The sequence below is a fragment of the Ambystoma mexicanum genome, chromosome 6q (genome assembly GCF_040938575.1).
Source record: "Ambystoma mexicanum isolate Mex_15411 chromosome 6q, UKY_AmexF1_1, whole genome shotgun sequence".
NCBI lineage: Eukaryota > Metazoa > Chordata > Amphibia > Caudata > Ambystomatidae > Ambystoma > Ambystoma mexicanum.
Window position 1 is genome coordinate 1,557,859,168 of NC_090937.1, and position 20,229 is coordinate 1,557,879,396.

Consider the following 20,229-nt stretch of genomic DNA (forward strand, 5'->3'; position numbering starts at 1 on the left):
GCAAAGCAGAGCTGTTAGTGGGCTAAAGCAGGAGGCAATGTCTGCCTAACCTCAAAGGGTAAGTACAACCAAAAGTAATATGCCCCTCCCCCCATCATGGCTGTAGGGGCCAGGCTCCAAAACAGGGCAAGAATGCCCTCCAATCATCCATGCCCACGAGTAGGATACCCCTCGTGCTCCAGGAACCCTGTTGAGCAACCTCTGTGCTTTCCAGGTGATACTAATGTTATTTAAAGCCAGAAGTCTAAAAGGTAATCACTTAATTGCAGCTGGAAATTAGCTCCTGTCGTGATCAAAATGTCTTAACCAAGTGTGACATCATCCCCTTCATTTATAAGCAATATGTTTGTTCTCGCGTTTCTTCATCCACTGAATTACTGTTAGAAACAAAGGCAAGAGTTGTGTCTCTTGTGTAGGCATTAGGAAGGCAGTTGCCAGCCTCTGGCATAATATGCACATGTTCTTCCAATATTGGCTAGCTGTTGCCCTCTTATGGCCAGGTAGAACCATCATGGCAGTGACTGGCAAATGCCTTTCCCCTGCAGACAGAAAAGCGGAAATAAGAGGCCAATTCAAGACACGGAACAAACAGACGTTAAGACAGACTGCAGCTGCCATTGCTGTGTTAGGGAGAATATGTTGAGTGTTCAAGAAAGGGGGTATGTATTAAACAAGCAAGCAGTGAGACAAGAGAGAGGCAAAGAAAGGCCAGAGGGGCTCTTTGAAATATGTAACAGGGCAGAGGACCCATGCTCTGCCGTCCTAGTAACATATGAGAGAATCAAATAGATCAGGCTTTGCAGCAAATGTTAAACGAGAAAGGAACAGAGTCCAGCTCTGCATTCAGAATAACAAAGGCAAAGAAAGGCTAGGCTCTGAAGCCAGCATGAGATGGAATAAGAGGGACCAGACCCATTGTGCGAGGCTGGCCTGCCCCTCTGGCCACCCCTGGGTCCACATACACCCCACTTACTAGGCATCCCCCGGGTCCGACACATCCGGCCACGGACCTGAGGAGTGCTTATAAGGGGGTGTGTGCCTGCGATCGCTCATACTCCTTGTTTGCTGTACCTCTCTCCCCCCCCCCCCAGAGGACAGTCAAAGCAGCAACATTTCACACCTGGTCCCTCTACTCCCATAACAGGTCTTACTCAGAGGTACAAACAAGATTTCCTCATTCTTTGAAACCCCCATCCTTCCATTCCAAGAGACACACACATCTCCTTGCTCCACACAAAAAAAGTAGCAACTTGCAGTTGGTAGAAAAGGCTGCAACTCCTTTATTTGGCAGGAGTCCACTTACAGGTGATCTGCCTCTTAATGAGCAGGCGTCCTAGCTGTGGGCCACTGGATGTAATTGTTATTTCCTCTCTCTTACCATGAGCTCATAGTCAGATGAAAAATCCAGAAATGCAACATACAAAGACACGTTCTTTGCTGCTGCATCCTTTATTTCTCTTCTGTCTTCTTTTCTTTTCTCTTGTTTTATACAGTGATATTTGTAATTTAATACGTATTGCTATTTTAATTCTAATTTGGTGACAAGTTGAGTTCTTTGACTAAAACACAACAAATAAATAAAGCAAAGTCCCCAAGATCTCCCCTGCCCCCCCCCCCAGATTTTATGTGTCTCCTACGCCCCTGATTCGAGGAACCCAGACCCGGTATCCGGTAAGGGGTTAGCCATGGCGCTAATAGCGGCATGGTTACCTCCTAACTTGTAATGACCCCCTAAGACTCTACGCTCTTCCCTGGAGACCCGAAGAAGAGCGTAAAAACACGGAGTCTCCGGGCTAAACCCAGAGGTTAGGCAGGTATGGAAAAGACCCAAAAGTGGGAGAGAGGTGAGGACAGGTTGACACGCTGCCCAGTGCTTATGCGCGCCACTGCCTGCGTGCGCGCTCTCTCGTGGCTGCTTCAACCAGCGTTATCTACCAGGAAGTCTCCCTGCATGCAGGAGACCCAACTGCACTTTCTGTGCTAAGGTTGGTGGTCCTATGAATGAAATTAATATTTTATACAAAGATACCCCAAAAAAAATGAAATCCAGTCAGAAATCGTGGCTTCCCTAGAGCTTTGCTAACGAAAAGCATCTTAGTCTTGTAATGGGCGAAGCGGCAAAGCTTAGGGTGAAAGCACCATGTAATGATATCATCCCTTGGTTCACTGCTCCAGTCTATTTTAATTCCCTTTGAAGGCCGAAGAGGGGCACAGAGCGCATTTAACCTTTTCATCATGTTTTCCTCCTCCATTTCAAAAGTACAATCTGTTTGATGCCTGCGTGAGGTTTTCATGCCAGCGCGAAAGAAACAGACTCCTCTAGAAACCGCCTCCATGTAAGACCTGCAGGAGGATTCCATAGGAATCCACGTCAAATGTCCTGTGCAAAGTGCAAAATGCAGGACGCATTTCCAGGTTTTACAAGACTGAAAGTGAAATGAAGTAATAATGGCGCTTTTGCATGTTTTTACCCTTTCAAGTAACAGTTCACGTTCTAAAAGTAAAACAATAATTGCCTGCAGGGGTCCCAGCATGTAAGCGCTAAGGTTGGTTGTCTGTTGCATGCAATTTACACTTTTTATAAAATGAGCCCCACTGGTGATCAAGTGTAACATCCTTGGAACAGAGCATAACTTTAAAAGATGATCTCTGGAGATCAAGCATCTTTCAGGAGAGTCCTGCATGCTATTCGTTGAGCACGTCCCTTTGATGTATCTTAGTTCCCATCACAGTCCCCACATCTCATAATCCTACGAGCCGGGTCTGTGGCTCATGCACTACAGGGGCCTCTGTATGACATCATGGTCACAGGTTCGAATCCCAGCAGGTCTACCCAACCATTCGGTCTTCCGAAGTTGATAAAATGAGTACCACTAAGTTTGGTAACAATCTTTTGTCTGTCAATAGAGCCAAGATCCCCTTCTAGGTGTGAATGTGCGCTCTATCAATAAACATGTTATGATGAGGAGATACCGTAAAAATTCCAGCACTTCCAACCAAGAATATTTAGGGCTGGAAGAAATTAGTTCGCCTTATTGACTTTAGCAGGGTAAACACCTGTTGAATCATGCATGCACTGCTTGAAAATGTGTCAAAGCTTCATTGTAAGGGCTGCTAAGGGAACCTGGTAAATTATTTATTTACAGTTTTTTTTTTTTATTGCAGGTCAAGCCAGCCCAATCGCCAAAACACATTGTTTTCATACGCAATGCCTTAAATGCATAGTGCACAGTTAGAAACATGATTAGGCGTGCACATTACAAAAGATCATAGGTCAAAACATCAAAGATCAAGATAGTATGGGGGTGCGGGTAAAAATGTGGCGGTAACAGAATTTCCGACACTTTTCCCGCTACGCCACACTACGAGTTTGGCCCTGGAGTGGGGGATTTACCTCCACCGTCATGCTGGAGGTAAATCATCCCCACTTTCTGCTGAAGAAGCGGGAAAAACAGCAGAATTACTGCGTTTGTAATTTCACCAGCAGTAATTCCACCAAAATCCCCAATGGAGTCCTATGGACTCCAAATTAATGTGGACTAAAACCGCCAGCACCATTTGTAATCTAGTGGTAAATCCGTCAGACCAAGTGGCAGTAACGGTAATTCCATTTCGCATTTTTTCAGCGGATGTCCCTCCAGAATACTGCCCAACTCGTAATGAGGTCCAATGTGTTTTCCGCACCAATGGGCCAACCTGCATAGAAATCACATTTGATGTCATGTTATAATATGTTAATATGCTTTCATGCTGCGCCAAATCACTAGTGTAGTAGTTTTAGAGCACCTAGGCATGTCCATGGTGTGGCATACTGTTCCGCCACACGTTAGTCTGCTGGAGGACAGAAAGGGTGCAAGGCGGAGATAAGAGGATGGCAAAGCGGGAAATAGATGCTACAAACACAGCGGTGTCGGGAGAGAGATGCAGTGGGGAAGAATATCTTGTGATCGCATGGGTGAATGTCAGTCCTGTTAGGAGGTCCACAGTTCTGCAAAAGAGAGGAAGAGGGGGATATGTCCCAAAGTATTGTTATCATAGGGTTGTGTTTCAAAGGCAGATTTGGATAAATGTTTGTTGGTTAGCAGTGTATGGTTGGATGCATGAGGGGTTCGAGATTGTGCTCGGGCAATCCTGAAGGTTTGATGGCTTATTTACCAGGCATCTCGATTGTAGAATTTCCTCATTGCAGTACGAAAAGGTATAACGATAAGCGCTAAAAGTTGAGCGTGAATGCATTAATATATTCCGCATGGATTGTATGATGTATACAGAATTCACATGCAGAGACTCTGCACGTGAAATCCACCATACGCAGAAAAATATGAGAATACTGAATGGGCCGAACATAGCACCCGCGACTCGTAGCAAATTAGTTGTGCTATTTTCGGGGGATTCTCCTCATTCATCTGAACGAGACTGTCAATGGTAAATCCCAACCATACTCTTGGCATTTTCACATTGCAATAAATATCCTATTTCTCGCTTGCTTACCCTTACTCCATGACCGGGTGCACCGATGGACCGAATCTTCCTCTTACCGCCATTAGCAGAAGGGGCGTCAGATCTTTCGAAGGCTAAATTAATGATGTTCTCCTGCTCGCCGACAGAAGAGATGACGTCAATGCTATAAGTCACATCACCGAGTATCATATAACCACTGAAACAGACAAGAAACAAAACAATGATACACCTTTTTCTCTTCTGCTTTACACAGTTAATGTATAGAAACGATCCTACAGTTTTGCCGAGGAAGTTTTTGCATTTATAGACGGGAGGATTACAGATGAGTGGTCATTTTGATGTGGTTTAGACATGGTCGGATCACAATTCATAGTCTGTGGAACTTTTGTGGATATGCGGCAGGGATCGGGGGAGCAGAGCGTAAAGTTTGCTTTCACCTCCCTCAGGACCTCTGCTGAAAATCTGTATATATCTCCACCCACAAGCGCGGATCATGGCAGACTGGAGGCAATCGTACCGAGTTGAACTGAAGAAAACTTACTAAACAATATCTTCTCAAATGAGAGAGACAAAAATGAAAATGGAATAAATAAATAGGAGATATAAGTGCCTAATGAAGAATCTAGTATCTCTCCTGATGAACCATGTGCACAAAACGTGGGGGAAACACGTGTTGAGAGGAAATAAAATCAGTATGTGAATTAATGAATGAAAAAGGAAATTACATGTAAAAAATAAAAAAATAAAAATATCACTAAAGAAGTAATCCTGTTGATGAGACGTACATTGTTTTTACCAGAAGCGCATTCCACATAAGTGTCTTCTAAAAAGGAAAATTGAATAAAATATTGCAGCAGCCGCAATACACACTTAAGGCGCAGCAGCATGGTAAAGTAATAGTTAATTTTTGCACTCAGAAATCACCGAAATAGGAAGCAAAAGCCGGCAAGGTCTGCAACAAGTTAAACAAAATCTCCACCCACATTGAATTTTTATTCAGGTGGAGACAGGGGAGCAACAAAACCTACATTTCAGAGGGGGGGCTAACTGGTGATGGGAGGGGCCACTTGAGAAAGTGGGTGGGGTACACTTGGAGGCTCCACACCCTCTGTTCTACCCCAAGGGTTGTCTGGCATGGGGCCCAAGTATCAAATGGTAGCGGCCCAGCATTACACCTAAGCGCACACAGGCACACACACGCACACACAATTACACATCCAATCACTCATTTAAGCATCCCATTCACCACACACTCCCTCATTTACATGCAAACTCAGCCCCATACATCATGCATTCACACATACTGATTCACACATACATTACACTCACACTCCTTGCACACAGGCATGCATAATGAGCTAACATGCAACACCATTTAACACTGCTAGTTTCAGAAAAGGCTTCCCTTGCCTCTCTGCCTAACAAAAAGCAAGTGTGCACATCAGCCCCTTCTCCTTGAATGCGAAAGAACACATAACGTCGCATCCGTGGGATGGGGCTGATGTATGCATTTCGCTTTTGTTAGGCAGAGAGGTGAGGGACGCCTTTCCTTTTTTTACCAGACCGGCCAACTCGGAATGAGGCCCTATGTGCGGACGCCCCACCCTCAGCTCACATTTGAGGAGGGAGGTGGGGGAGCGAAGCCAATTTAGCTCAATGGCATTGCGTGCCTGGGTGGACATGCAGTATTCCCTATGGAGTCTGCTTGTTTTTTTGCACCTGCAAGCATCATGCTAATGACATCAGACGTGCATGTATATGGTGAGTGGCATTAATAGGCGGTTCTGTGAAGGGGTTGAAACATGCATGGAAAAGTGGGCCTACCCGGATTTCTGTGCCCCATCGACCACCCTTCACGGTAAAAATCGAATTAACATGGAGAGGGCCAAGGACCTTCATGTGTGTAGCAGTCCTGATGCTCTCTGCGCTCTTTCTGAGCCATACAAAATCACTCCTTTTGGTGTTAACTTAGGTTGCACATTGGCACAGGAGACATCATGAACACATCTATGGTATGTGAGAATCCGTTGGTGAAGTGTAGCCAATTAGGTGGCGAAGAACACATGTTTTGATATATGGTAGCGGCTGTGTTCAATGCAGGCCAAGGTATTGCTCTCCGTGTTTGTCATTTTATTTGTCTGCTCCACCCTTGGATTGTCCACCGCTCATCTCCCCATACAACATATGCTCCCCACCCCTGATCCTCGGTAACCATCTCCCTGCCACATCTACCCCACGTCTGTATGTACCTCCTATTCTAGTTCCTCGCCAGCTGTCCATCACCACCACAGCAACCATGGACATAGACAAAGGACTTCATTTCTATGTCCTTGGCAGCCATCGTTTTTATTTATGCAGCATGCAAATCGTATAAAGCAGATTTCCCTTTAAAAGAAACTATTAGAACTCTGACTCGCATGCCCAGTGTGCTACTAGATATACACAACTTGGAGGGAGCTTCGATTTACCCAATGGTAACAGCCAAGTGCCTGCATTATGTTGGGACAGGGGGCTCATTACCAGGCGGTAAAGCACCCTTGTACATTGGCACATATCATTTTAAAGCAGCCTGAAGATGATGGCATTGTACGATCGGACTGAAAAAAAAGGTCCGACCGTACAAAAAGTTCAAAAAATGTTACCACCAAAGGTTCGAACACCAAAAGTTCGAACCTTTGGTGGTAGCATTGTAGGTAAGTATAAAAAAAAAAGACTGCTGGGGCTGCGGGATGTCCTCTGCAACACCCCGCTCACTATATCAATTGTGTCACAGGGGATACTCAAGTGCTTTAGGGACCATCCTTAAGGATAACAACACAGTTCACAAATTTGAATCCAACAACTCCTCATACTACCGTGACAATAGAGTACTTTTTAAATGTGTAGGTATAACATAAAAGCAGTTTTAGTAAGAGCCTGTATTCTGTGCACGTTCATTGCTACTCACACCCAGGGCCGGCCATAGCGGCTGCAGCGCCCTGGGCTGCAAAACAAAAATGTGGCGCCCTAGCAACGTACCGCATTTTTCAATAGGCGCTGATGCAAAAGCATCAGCTCCCTATTGTTATAAAATGTGCTCCGCTCCTGAGAGCGGAACACATTTAATTTCAATAGGGCACCTGCCGCACCGTCTCCCACCATGCGAGCTCGGGGGGGGGGACATTGAAAGACTCCCTCGATCTGGTGCAGTTGGGGGATAATGGCACGGCGCCCTGGGGGGTTGTCTGGGTGCCCTGCCCTAAGGCCGGCCCTGCTCACACTCAACCTCTGGCTTCCACTGACGATGCTGCCCTCCGCCCAGTGCACTCTCCTCACGCCACAGTCGCAGCCCCGTTTATAGATAGCACACATCATTACCTGCATCATAATGACTCCCAGGCGTGCTTAGCCTGCGTGCACTGGTGACGAAAAATGCAAACAATTTTAAGGTTCATTTTGATTTCTCTGCGCCTAATAAAGCAGTCCTCGACTAAGTTATCAACCGGCCCTTGCCAGCTATCGGATTATACAAAAGTGGCAGGATGAGGAGGGGGGAAAAACCGAAAAGGGGATTGTGTGTCAGGCCGTAATGCTTCTGAAGAATTCTTGATACATGCGCGGTTACACTTTTCAGTCACTCATATCTGTTTGCTTTGACAGGTTCCCATGGGGGGGGATTGTTTTGTCATGTGAGGCTGGGGACAAAAAGATTACACCACGCATATCTGCCCATAATACGATCTGTTAATAATCTGTGCGTCTGCACTTGCCTTCTGAACAACTGCACAACAGGTGCAAATTAAAATGAAAACGGCAGCAGAGCCGGGCACAGAGAATCTGCTGACCTGGTTTGAATACCAATTGACGGGCGAACAAATCCTTTTCAAGAGGTGTGACATATACCATAGCACAATCAATGCACTCCTCCCCCCTTTTTCGGGAGTCTGCCGGTGTTGTATATGTTGGGTGTCCTGACCCACGTTTAAGCTATCATGCTGCAACATTTGGTGCTGTGGGCTTAGAAAATTCAAGATGGCGGAAAACCCACATGTGCGCCGAAATCCAGGAAAGCTGCGCAGTTTGTGCGCCCACCAAAATGGTTGCCTCACTTGCCACCCACCAGTGCGAGAATGAAAGGCCGGGTTGCCATGAGGGAAATGGGTTGCCAAAGGAAAAACAGTAGCGCCGGTTAGCTTCAAAGCGCTTTAAAATCACCATTGGACTACCCGCACAGTAGTCTGAAACCATTGGGAATGGCAATGCTGATTGCCAAATGCAACCTAGAATTGTTGGGAATTCATTTTCTTAAATCCCAAAAATGGGTGCAGTACCAGTACTCACCACTATCCAAAAGCCGGCAGTTTAAAACCACCCTGTGTTTCTCTGAAGGCAAGCCAAAGTGCCTATTTCAAACATTGCAATATGTGCAAAATATTCACTGAACACCAGCAGACATTTGGTAGAATGGAGTTTTGTGTGCCTACAAAATCTGGGAAATGAAGAGCCCAGAACAATGCTTATAACAAAACTGGCTGAGCTATGGAGTCAGCAGTTTAAGTTGCACTGGATTTAAAGACACTAAAATCGAAAATGTTTAGATTAAATGAGTGACCTATGGTTGGTGTCACATGCCTTTGTAACTGTTGAAATGTCATAGTTTTGCACTTAGAATCAGCATTCTAGCTGCATATGTAAAAATGTTTAGTTTTATTTGAATGCAGGAACTGGGGAACAAAAAGTGACATTTTATCTGAAACCTGGCTTAAGGAACTGAATTCTGCCTGGCAACTACCCCCATCAGGAGTGAAACTTGAGTCACCACTGTGTTCCCAGGCCAACCTTCCTTTTGCTGCCCACACTAAGGATATGCCATCTATCTGATAATTGAATTACCTGTGCTCTGCAGGAGAGTGAACAAAGCCCTCTTCACTCAGGCAAAGGTTTTTATTACCGCAGTCGTAAAATGTAGCTTCCTCTTGGCAGGAGCTGGGAGGGGCACTGCCTGTGAGAGCAAGCTGGCTTGGCAGAACTGGAAAAAAACAGAAATTCAACCTTGTGCTGAGGGTAAACCACACCCCTTTGGAGCCAGAACATAACTTTAAAAAGATGAATAACTCATAGAGCGGACATGTGAAAATTTTATAAATGATACCATAATTCTTGTGATTTTTCTGCCCACATTTTAAGAGGTTTTTCGACCCGGTGGCATGTTCAGGGGGGTTTTAGCGGAAAAATGGATATTACTCTAACTGTATGCATGTTAAAAATCTGAAACTTCTTCAGTTAATGTCCATACTCCCTGCACACATGTATGTAAAGTTGGGTCAATGTCAGAAATTGAAAAATCAGTTAAAAAGTGAAATATGTGCCATTTCTGAATGCAAGCTCTTAGAAACAGCAGATTTGGACAGAGACATGGCTAAATTCAGCCACACCATGTATATGTAATTTCAAGCAACTGTGTAACTGTGAAATATGTCTTTTATTATCCAATATAGAATGTGTGCAATCTGACAGAGGAGTGTCCTATCTGCAAGCCATAAAATGACATCCCTCTGACTCACAGTTCATTCCCCAATCAAATGATAAATGGAAGTTTGACCAATTAGAAGCTGAGAGAGAGGTAGGGTCAGTGATGCTAGAACACACCCACATTCTAAACACATAAAAGCAGACAGACAGGACAGATAGGGACCTTCAAATTCCATCTGCAGCGGGACGCTCTGCCGGAAAAATCCATACTTTACCTCCATCAAACCTCCAGAGAGCCAAACTAGAGACTTCAATCTATCCAGAACTAGAGACCCAGACCAGCAGAGAGAGCTGACCCAGATCACTGTGAAGTGCAGAGGCCAGACCAGACCAGACCAGAGTCCAGTTTAAAACCCTGACCAGATCCGTGACGAGGCCCATTTAATTCAAGAATATAGTGTGAGTACATAGTAAAACTGTGTAGAACCCATCTCTTAGTTAAAATAATATAATTCAATCCATTTTTAACCTAAGTAGAACTGCAGCTTAGCAATTGTGTTATCCTGCCTCATTTTAAAGCTGAAAAAGTGTGCGTTTAAAATTTCAAATCTGAAAAACGACCTTTATTCAATCGTTCATATCTCCGCAACCGTTTGTGCTAGAGACTTGCAGTAACTTTCATTTTGAAGCTGAGATCCTAGGCTTTCCTAGGACCCCAAAACGATAGAGATAGTCCTTGTGGTTCCTCTGTAATAGCGCTCGGCGCATCCGCGAATTTTACCGCGATTTGCAAATTTCTTCACATGTAAAAACTGCTGCTGCTTGCCTTCCATTTGCCAGAATTTCGTTTAACCTGCTAACTATCCCTGCATCATTGCTAGTGTGAGCCTGGACTAATATTAACTAGATACCACTCACCCTGAACCTCTGAAAGGGAATTAAAAAGCATTTCCAGCATATTTCTCATCCATTGCTAGCACATATCAAAGCATTTGCCTGTGTTTTCAAAACTCCTATCTGTTTTCTGTGGTGTAAGCTTGCTGGGGTGAACTGATTTACATTGATTGCATTTCTAAGAACTGTGTGCTTTCCTCCCATTCCCTTGCATTGCATAAAGAGGGGGGGAGTGAATAGCCAGAGAAAAGTGATTACATTGTTTTGTTGAAATCATATTGAGTATTTTCTATACTGCATTTCATTCATTCAACCTTGCATTTCCTTGAACCCTATAAAGCATTCTCTACCACATTATACTTCTGTACCTATTTACCAGTGTGCTACCTTATCCATTTCATCTCAACTCCTTAGTAATTATAAAGAAGTGTGCTAGTGCCAGATTCTCTGTTGTTAATCTGTATCATATCAGATTAAGTGTGATATTCAATTATTAATTTATTATAAAGTGTCATATATATATCTATTGTTTAAATTATCAAATAAAACCTTTTAACTTGCAAAACAGAACTACTTCTTGGCTCAGTGGGGTCAGGGGGATTCCAAGAGAGGGGTGTTATATAGGGGTAGTCATCCAGAACGCATGAACTGGACATAAAGATATATCAATAAGGGTTTTCATTCAGTATTATAGACTAGGCGTTGACTTAGCTGTAGTGTTGAATTGAATCCTCTTACAAATTGGGGGCTCGTCCAGGACGTTGGGTTAGATTTACCACTTGTGCAGCTTAATACAGTGTGCTAACTGACGGGATACATACATCCGGTCGGATCACCACGCTGCATTACGCTGTGAAGCATTCCTCAAAAGGGACACTCCAAGAAAAGTTCTGTTCTGCAAAAATAAAATACAAACTTCTGTAAGTCAGGACAGAGACCAATCTCTAGAATGACGACCTTAGTAGACATGAAAATAGCCAGAGAGCACCTCTTGCATAAGCTATTTGTGAGAGGTGAATGGACCGAACAGGGCCAGGATGTGTGGTTGCAGGCCATCACACAACAGGTCACTGAAACAGGGTCAGATATATATAGAGATCAGGGTCCCTTACATGTGGCCCTGAGTGAACTATATATGGCTCCTAAAGCCAAAGAGGAACACAATAAGATTGCCAGGATAGCAGCATACCTGTACCTATATATGGGAGACATGCAGGATAGATGTGCTGAAAGCCAAAATCTGGCAAATAGGCAACAGATGGCATTACAGAAGGCCCAATCTGATCTGGACTCTTCTGAGCAGAGGCTGCAGAGGAGCCAGGAGTCAGAAGATGATAGTAGGCAGCACATCATTAAAATAAAGAAGGATATGGATGTGCTGCAACAGGAAAAGGTAGAACAGGATACCAGATTTCTGGCCTTGCAGAAGGAATACCAAGAAGGTTTGGACTCCCTACTGCAAAACCAGAAAAAGGGTATGTGCTGAGCAGGTAGTCACCCTGCAAGGCCACCTAGATAGAGTGAAGGCAGAGAGCAACAAACTAATTCTGAAAGACCTGGATACCCAGGCAGAGTTTGATCAGGAGCGCCAGAATGCTGGCGCCTTCCAAAGGCAAAGGGACGACCTGGCGGCACATATGCAGGCTCTTAGTCAGGAAAGGGATACCTTAGGCCAGGAAGTCTGCCATTTAAAAAGAAAAATGGAAGAAAATCACCTGGCCCACCAGGGACTGGGTGACCTCCAAAAAGAACACCAGAACTTGCTAGAGCACACCAGGAGGGTGGAGGATGCTCTAGCAAGAAAGGAGCAGGCCAATAGGGACACAGCTCAGGAGGTAACCCTCCTGCAGCAAAGACTGGCCCAGTTCTCCAGGACCAACCAGGAAGCACAGAGGGAAAATGAGGCCCTCTGTCAACACAATGATAGGCTCCAACAACAGGTAGCGATGCAGGAGAAACTGATAGAGTCGAGTAAGGCCTTAACAGAGGAACTGAAAGCACAAATGCAGGCTCTTGCATTGCAACAGGGAGCAGGGGCGGATAGAGATGAGGTCCGCTGGGAAAGAGAGACTCCTGACCATAACCGCAGGAGCCCTAACCCCAGGGGCCTTCATCTCCCCCAGTCCCTGGACTCTCCCACCCCCATGTTCCCTGGCGCACATGAGCACAGGGCCGCAGGGATGGCAGATTACTATCCAGCTAAGAGTATGGGGCTCATAGGCCAGTACCACTCAGGAATGGAGGGGTGGGCATCCGGGTATGGGCACCCAAGTACAGTACAGTTCAATGGGGAACCCCAGGAGAGTAGGCCCATTAAGGGCATCCTGAAAACCTCTGCCCAGTTAGGTCAGTGGAGGGGGTACCCATCAAATCCTGGCAGCAAGGAGGAATCTGAAGACTCCTCTGAACTGCGCAGGACACAGGAGACCAGGTCCCCACATTCTGCCAGCCATTCCCAGGCTCGCAGAATCCGGGAAAACCTGGAAGAACAGACGGGAACCTCTGGGAGCAGTGCCTCTGAGTCCGAGGAAGAATGGACAAGGGTTACCCGAACCAAAAAGGCCAATAAGGCAAAAAGGGCCTTGCTTAAGGACCCCTTAAAGCAGATTAAGGCGATCAGGAGCGTCATCACGCCTTACCATAAGAACGCTAAGTATTCTGTTTGGGAGCACTTAGAGTTGTTTGAACAAATGATGGAGACTTTCCATTTGAAGGACAGCCAAAGCTGTATTCAATATGTAAAGTGGACATTCTCCCCGGAATACTCCAGTTTCTTTGCGGGGCTGGAGGACCAAAATCATTTAAGATGGTCCACATATAAGGCGGCCATCCTGAAACATTTTTCTGTTCACAGAAATCCTCAAGAGGCTCGCAAGGCAGCCTACAATTTGCAATGTGGGGAGGATCAGGCCCCACAAGAATTTGTGCAGGAGTTAAAGCGTGCTTTTGCACAGACCACAAGAAGGGTGCGCACGGATAGCAGGGAATTTATAAATACGTTTTTCCATGCCTTGCCCAAATATATCATGACCCAGCTCGTGAGGGATTTTCACGAGAAAAGATCTTTAGACTGGGTCATTGAACAGGCTACCCGGATCTATGAGGTGCAGAAACCGGTAGATAGCAAAAGTAATGCCCAGAAAAACCCCAAAGCCAACAGCACCCCTGCTGCTGCCAAGGTGGCAGAGGTAAAGGTCACCCCCGTTTTGGATTTGGAGATGGGAGGGCCTAAAAACCTGCCTGCACCTAATAATGCTAGGCCCAGGAGGTCCTCGGGTCAGTCACAGACAGGGAGCCAAGGAGGCAGCCCCACAAATGGGGTCCCTCGCTCTCCTGATTATGTAAGTCCCCGTTACAAGGGAAATCAACCCATCCTGGGTTATGTGTGGACTCCTCCAGCCCAAGGGGGGGGATCCAGACAAGCACCTAACCCAGGGAACTTCCCTCCAAACTTCCCACAGGAGGGCAGAAATTTACAAACCCTGGGCAGAACTTTTTCCCCAGATATCCACCCGACTTTCAGCCCCAAAACCATCCATCCTTCTTTCCCCAATTCCCTGAGCCCAGACCACTGAATCCGGGAGAGGGGAGGCCAAGGGTGGAGGGGTACCCAAATCTTCCCAACCCGGGGTATTACCAGAGGAGGGACAGCTACCCTTCCCGGGATCAGCCCAGGGGAGAAAACAGGGCCCCGTATCAGCCTGAGCGGGTTTCCCAGTTAGAGCGCCAGGTTCAAAACATGGCGCGGGATCTGGGTCACATACTGAGGGCTCAGCAGAACCCTCAGATGGGCGTGCCGGCGCAGAACGCACCCAACTCTGGACCTGGTGCTCCAGAACAATGACGGGGGCAGCACCCCGATAACTCACCGGTTCCCAGGGAGGAGGCACAAGGGGAAGGGGGGGTGTAAAGCCTTGGAGGAAGCTTCCTTCCTCACTTGTAAACAGCCCCTGGAAACCCAGGAACCGGAAACAAAATCTCTTGCCCCTGAAAGTCTGCCTCCTAAGGAGCAGAGGGGGGGTAGGAGAAACAAAAGACCCAAACAGACTCAGTTTGAGGAGGAGGTACAGATCTTCCAATTTGAGGGAGAGGGATCCTCAGAGGATCCTGGGAAAAGGATCTTCTCCTTCAGAGAGGGGGGAACTCCCCCCAAAGAAAAATGGGTCCCTAGGGATGCAAATCCAGACTGGGGAGATGTGGAGACTGAGCTACCGCCGCCCACCATCTCATCCCAGAACCAACAGCAAGAAAATCCCCTGGTTCAAACCCATACTGGGGACTGCCTCCAAAAAGGGGGGGGCGGCCCAGAACTGGAACCAGGGGAACCCACAATGGCTCTGATCTCCAGTTGCCAACTTTTTCTTTCAGATTCCCAAGGCTCTCCACAGAATTCTGCCCAAAATTCTTCTCTCGCGATGTCCAAAACCAGAAAGTTAGCCCACCAGTTGTCCAAAAATGTACATTATCTGTGCCCCCTTGAGGAGAAGGAGGGAAGATATTATGCCCCGGTACAAGTACAGGGGCAGGGTACAATCTCGGCACTGGTGGACACTGGATCTCAAGCTACACTTCTGTCCAGAAGGGCCTTTGATGAACTGAATGCAGGAAGGGGAGAGAATTACCAAATTCCTCTCACCTCTCTTCCTGGACAACTGCAGAACTTTGACGGGAAGGAAATTCCCGTTGAGGGGACTGCAGACTTGGACATTAAGATCGGGCGACACAAGTTGAAACACCCGGTCATAGTTGTGACCCCAGAGGGCACCCCTTGTTTACTAGGGAATGACCTCCTGAGAAGGTTGTCACCCCTAATAGATTGCGTAAACAAGGTCCTCTGGACCCAGACTAGCCGACCAATAAAATTAAAACAGAGTGTCAACCATGTTAGTTTAAACGGCACATGCCACATGGTTGAACAAAAATCTGACCAAGTAGAATTTCACTTCCAGAATAGCCGAATTCCAGACGTGACAGTAATAGCAGTAGGACAAGAGACTGGTGGTGGAGGGTCCTCTCTATTTCTGAAAATCAACCTTCCTTCCAGTCTAAAGTGGTATTCCACGCTGGAAGGAAACACTCTGAAATTCTATACCAATCCACAATCTGAAACTCCCACTCCTATAGTCCAGAAAGATGTGAAATCAGCTCAGAGCCTGGCTGAGATTCAGCAAATTGGAGAGCAGTTGTTCATCCCTGTTCAGTTAAATGATGGGAAGGACTCTGTTCTCGCTCGAGTGTGTGTGAACAACGGTAAGAGCTTCATCAGCGAAGCCATGTTCCGCCAACTCCCAAAAGATCCAGCCATTCCCACCTTCAAACTGATAGACAAATGGGAAATGGACCTGGAAGCACCTAATTCCAAACATCTCCTGCCAAGCAGGTGTATGCTCAAAATCTCCATTGGCAACAAGAGCATAGTCCACAATTGTTGGGTCGTGCGAGACGTCCCTGCCGCCTTTTACTTAGGCAGTGACATTCTCAATCGCTTTGCCATTAGTTTGGACCTAATAAACTTCAAAGCTTGGTCCCGATTAGCGGATAATCCCATGGGCTTTGATGATCCAGAAAAAGCATTTAGGTCAGCTCAATTGCTACCTTATGCAGTTGAAATTCAGGTTAAAGAGGAAGTCACCATCCCAGAAAGGACCCGACAATTCTCCCTGGAAGTGAAAGTTAAAAGGGGACAAGAGTTGAAAAACCCTGATGCTTACATACATCTAAATGCTTCTCTCCAACAGCAAGGGTTGGGGGTAAACCCAACACCATTAGTCAACATAGAACATGACACCATTCCAATAGAGGTGGATAACAGCGACTTAAAGAGTATTACTCTAGCCGCAGGCACCATTATTGGAATGGCGGTTGATGACCGACATTTCTCCATTGATCTTAGAAATGAACTGTTAGGACCAATCCCCAAGGACTGTTTTGACAGTGACAGTGAGGACAATACCACACCAGACAGGATTTTTACCCGGCATGGGGGGAACTTCCTGGTGTACACTTCCTGCCCTTATGGTAAGGAAGATGTGACTTGTGAATTCAGGAGGGATGAGGTGATTTTCCAGGTTCATGAAGGCTGCCTTGCCCACCTGAAGCCTCCGGTCCAAATCAGCACTCTGACCAGGGACTTCTCCACCCAGCTGGAGGAGGCCGCGGAGATAGCCAAACCAGAAGTCTTTCCAGGCTTCAGGCAGATGGTGGAAGAGAGAGTCAACCTAGCTGATGCCTGTGTGACTCTGGAACAAAAGCAAAAGTTGAAACAAGTTTTCTTGGATTTCCAAGATCTCTTTGCGGTAGACTCATATGACTGTGGTCGCACTGACATCCACACAACAACAATCCCCACGGACCCTGGCATGACTCCTGTGTTTGTGAAGCAATATCGCTTGCCTCTCGCATCAATGGAGTCCCTTACCGAAATAATTAAGAACCTTGAGTCCCGGGGAATAATCCGTCCAGTCCACAGCACCTTCAATAATCCGGTGCTGGGAATATTGAAGCCAAACGGCCAGTGGAGACTCTGCGCCGACCTTAGGGAGCTCAACAAACGGGTCCATACTTCCCGATGGCCTCTGCCCTACATTGACCAAGGGCTGGCCCAGATTCAGGGGTCACAGGTATTCACTGCAATAGACCTGACCAATGGATACTGGACCGTGCCTGTCAGCAGGGAGGACCAATACAAACTGGCTTTTACCTTTGGGGGCCAGCAGTACACATGGACCCGGACTCCCTTCGGATACCTCAACTCCGGCAATGAATTCAACATTTTCCTACATAAGGCCATGCCCGACCTGGGTGCAAGGGGTAACCTGGCTTATGTAGATGATGTCCTCATCAAAAGTTCATCTGTGGAGGAACACATAGCGGAGATCCGTTATGTTCTGACACAGTTGAGGGCCGCCGGAGCAAAACTTTCCTTTCAGAAAGCACAGTGGTGTAGAACCCGTGTTAATTTCTTGGGGCATGAGATTACTCCTCAGGGTCTCTGTCCCCAGGAAAAGAAAGTGGAAGCACTTCAGAAACTGAAAGACCCCACAACTCTGCGAGAACTAAGGAGCCTCCTTGGACTGACTAATTACAGCAGGAAGTTCATTGAGGGCTACGCAGAGATCACCAGACCCCTGATTCATCTCCTGAAGGGGGGGGTCAAGTGAGAATGGGGTCCAGAACAAGCCGAGGCAGTAAAACAACTCAAAAGAAGCCTCTCACAAGCGCCTTGCCTAGCTTACCCGGTCAGAAACAAGGAGTTCTTCCTGGAGACAGGGTTCTCTAATACGTGCTTGACGGCCGTATTATACCAAAAGCATGACAAGGTCAATAAAGTAATCTCCTATGCGAGCAAAACTTTATCCTCTGTGGAGGAAAAATTCAACGATTGTGAGAAGGCACTCCTGGCAACGGTGTGGGCATTGAAGAATTACCGCCCGTTTATCCAGGGGGAACACATCATAGTGGAGACTCCACACCAGCCTCTGCAATATCTCCAAAGTGACAGAATCCGGGCCGGAAATGTGAGTAATTCCCGAATTACTTCCTGGATTCTGTCAATGCAAGGCTTTCCTGTGGAGGTCAGATATGGCCAAAACAAGAAGAGTCCCCTCGCGCAAGGTCTGGCTGACTTGCATGATTGTGCCAGAGAAAACTGTCTCGAGGACGAAAGTCTGAAAATCAAGGACAACATGGAGGCATACCTTAATTCCCCACACAAAGTCTTTGAAGAAGACAAGTGTGAGGGAATGCCCACTGTGTATGTGGATGGATGCTCTTACCATGTTGACAACAACGGGGAGAAAGAACTGGTGGCCGGCGTAGGGAATGCATGGGTGAATGAGTCCCCAGAACCCTCCGCTGGATACAAAATTGGTCCCCGAAGTAGTCAGGTGGCAGAATTGATGGCTGTGCATCAGGCCATCCTCACTGCTGTCCAGCATCAACTCCACGAACTGGTCATAATCACAGATTCGGATTATGTACGGAACGGGTTCGTGGAGCACCTGGTTAATTGGAAAACCAGAGGCATGTTATGTGCTAACAACAAACCCTTGAAACATGGGAAGTTGATCCAAAACATTGATGATCTGGTCACATCGAATGGGATGACCATCTACTGGAAAAAGATCAAGGGTCATTCCAAAGTAGAGGGACCAGACAAAACTGGAAATGACTTAGCTGATCAGCTGGCCAAAACCGGAGCCATCCAAGGGGATCTAATTGAGATTGAGTCCCTGTTGGGGGAAATCCAGGTCACTGCCATCACTAGGTCCCAGACAAATGCTCACAACGACCTTTCAATTGCACAATGGAGTAAGGAGACCCCTGATGCTGATTTGATTACCGCTCAGAAGGGGGATCCAATTATTGGTAAATTTTACCAGCACCTTGAGGACCCTGAGAACTTTCCCCTGACGGATACCGATTACATTGGGAAAGAGGACCTAAGAGTGTTGATGAAATGTCCAAAAATGTTCCGGATCCAAGACGGTTTGCTGGTAAGGAAATCCAAAACTGGCCACGATCAGTGGGTGGTTCCTACCTCATTCCGAAGCCTGATGTTAAGTCACGCCCATGATGCGGCCACCGCCGGTCATAGGGGGTTTCACACAACATTGGAAATCTTAAGAGAGGTTGCATACTGGCCACACATGGGGCAGGACCTCGACCAATACTTGAAGGGGTGTCTTGTGTGTGCACAATTTCAGCCATCATCCCTTACGCACCGGGCGCCTTTACAAAAGAGGGGAATGACACTGCCATGGTCAGATTTACAAATCGACTTTGTAGGCCCTGTGATTCGCTCGGCTAGGGGGAATAAGTACATGTTGACTGTGACGTGCTTGTTTACCAAGTGGGTGGAATGTCTCCCAGCCCCAAATTGCAAGGCAGAAACTGCAGCTGCCTTGATGATTAACCACATCTTTTCCCGTTTTGGTCTACCTTAAAGGATTGAGTCAGACAGAGGTAGCCACTTCACCAGTGAAGTAATGACAAAGATGTGGGAGATACTGGGGGTCAAGAGAAAGCTGCATATTGCTTATAGACCAGCTTCTTCTGGGGCAGTAGAGAGATATAACCGGACAATTGTGAGCATATTAAAGAAGTTTGTGGCAGATTCTGGGCCAAGTTGGGATATCCGATTACCTCTGGTCCTAATGGCTATCAGATCTACCCCTTCATCTGCAACCAAAATGTCACCATTTGAGTTGATGACTGGGCGCAAGATGGTGCTTCCTCAGCATTTGCTCTACAGGACCCAAGAGCAGACACTGATAAATGCCTCCACTACTCATGAGTATGTGGAGAATTTAAGGAAACACCTCCAACATGCTTTTGCTTACGCTCAGCGGAATCTAGAAAGATCGGCTGATAGCATGAAGACCCATTATGACCTGAAAACTTCCAGGAAGGAATATCAGGTGG

General features: G+C 46.6%; 1 protein-coding gene across 1 annotated transcript in view; it reads right to left on the reverse strand.

Annotated features, from left to right (window-relative positions):
* Nucleotides 1–20,229, reverse strand: part of ADAM33 (ADAM metallopeptidase domain 33) — a 390,445-nt gene that overhangs the window by 163,750 nt on the left and 206,466 nt on the right. The window contains exon 5 of the mRNA XM_069630341.1: nt 4,492–4,657. Coding sequence (XP_069486442.1) covers nt 4,492–4,657 — 166 coding nt within the window. The remainder of the gene's footprint in view (nt 1–4,491; nt 4,658–20,229) is intronic.